This window comes from Mizuhopecten yessoensis, unplaced genomic scaffold (genome assembly GCF_002113885.1).
Source record: "Mizuhopecten yessoensis strain PY_sf001 unplaced genomic scaffold, ASM211388v2 scaffold10809, whole genome shotgun sequence".
In the NCBI taxonomy this organism is placed as follows: domain Eukaryota; kingdom Metazoa; phylum Mollusca; class Bivalvia; order Pectinida; family Pectinidae; genus Mizuhopecten; species Mizuhopecten yessoensis.
Window position 1 is genome coordinate 292,193 of NW_018408732.1, and position 1,464 is coordinate 293,656.

General features: G+C 39.3%; 1 protein-coding gene across 4 annotated transcripts in view; it reads left to right on the top strand.

Moving 5' to 3' along the window:
- LOC110462581 (receptor-type tyrosine-protein phosphatase eta-like) overlaps positions 1-1,464 on the top strand; it is a 108,776-nt gene that overhangs the window by 79,349 nt on the left and 27,963 nt on the right. For all 4 annotated transcript variants that reach the window (XM_021516583.1, XM_021516582.1, XM_021516581.1 and 1 more), the window contains 3 exons: positions 512-579; positions 704-806; positions 1,297-1,398. In XM_021516583.1, coding sequence (XP_021372258.1) covers positions 512-579; positions 704-806; positions 1,297-1,398 — 273 coding nt within the window. The remainder of the gene's footprint in view (positions 1-511; positions 580-703; positions 807-1,296; positions 1,399-1,464) is intronic.

The window sequence follows — 1,464 nt, forward strand, 5'->3', positions numbered from 1 at the left end:
TGACTTAGTGGAGATAATCGTATGTTTACAGGGTACCAGACAAGCCCGTGTCCCACACGTTTAGGTACTACGGGCTTCCTTGTTAGTTTACACCAGCCTTAGTGGAGATAATCGTATGTATTACAGGGTACGAGTAGCCCGTGTCCCACACGTTTAGGTACTACGGGCTTCCTTGTTAGTTTACAACAGTCTTTGAGTTAGTGGAGATAATCGTATGTTTACAGGGTACCAGGCAAGCCCGTGTCCCACACGTTTAGGTACTACGGGATTCCTTGTTAGTTTACAACAGTCTTAGTGGAGATAACCGTATGTATTACAGGGTACGAGTAGCCCGTGTCCCACACGTTTAGGGACTACGGGCTTCCTTGTTAGTTTACAACAGTCTTAGTTGAGATAACCGTATGTATTACAGGGTACGAGAAGCCCGGGTCCCACACGTTTAGGTACTACGGGCTTCCTTGTTAGTTTACAACAGTCTTAGACTTAGTGGAGATAATCGTATGTTTTTCAGGGTACGAGTGGCCTCCTGTACGGCCGGTGGATGTTCGGAATCAGAATGGAGTGCAGCCGTCAAAACAGGTATTTAAATCAAATGACAAATTTACATTTCATTTTTCAATTTTAAAGAATGAATTATAATATATGGCTTGCTCATGTTCTTCAACCTTAAATCTTTAATGATTACAACCGTGTTTATTTTTAGAACCAAACTTGGTGCCGTCCATCGTAGGGGGAGTGGTTGGGGCATTGATCGCCGTCGCTATATTTCTGGCTGTGATGTTTGTACTACGTAGACGGTCTTTGCTGTAAGTATAAGTCTTTAATGTTTAATTATAGCAATTCTTACGGTTGTCAGATATATCCAGTTATTTATTTATCAGCATAAGGTTGAGATTGTACTTTTCCTTTTTATGAAAGAAGGTGAACTATGTACCTGATCTGTGAATCTCATATCAGGTACATTAAGTGGTTCTGGTCGTTTTGTTGGAGTAATTTCGAAAGGTTCTTGTATTTCTATCGATATCTGATATTCCTCTTCTTCATATTCACGTCGTTTGCTATTTCCCTCCCCTTATTAGAGTTAGGTCTATACAAATGACTTGTTTACCATTTTTGTTGACCTTCAAACTTTCCTTTTTATGGACATTATAGTTATTTTCGTTGTCTCCTCAGTTCATTCAATTTGAGCCACACATTTGTTCATGTATGTTGAAGCCGGTAGTGTTTTCTCACTGTCTATTATATATACTAGTATATATAAAGCAAAGTTTAATTTCTTTTTTTTTTAAAATATAGATGCTTCAGGACAGACAAAGAGAGTGGATTTACGGAATTATCTGGAAAGACCAACATTGGTTACCGAGGGGATTCTACGGAGATGGTAGTCGTAAAAGCAAGGTTAGTCAGTCACGTCTAAGGCAGTGTCTACACTAAACATGTAATTAGGGTACGTGTTAATGGTCT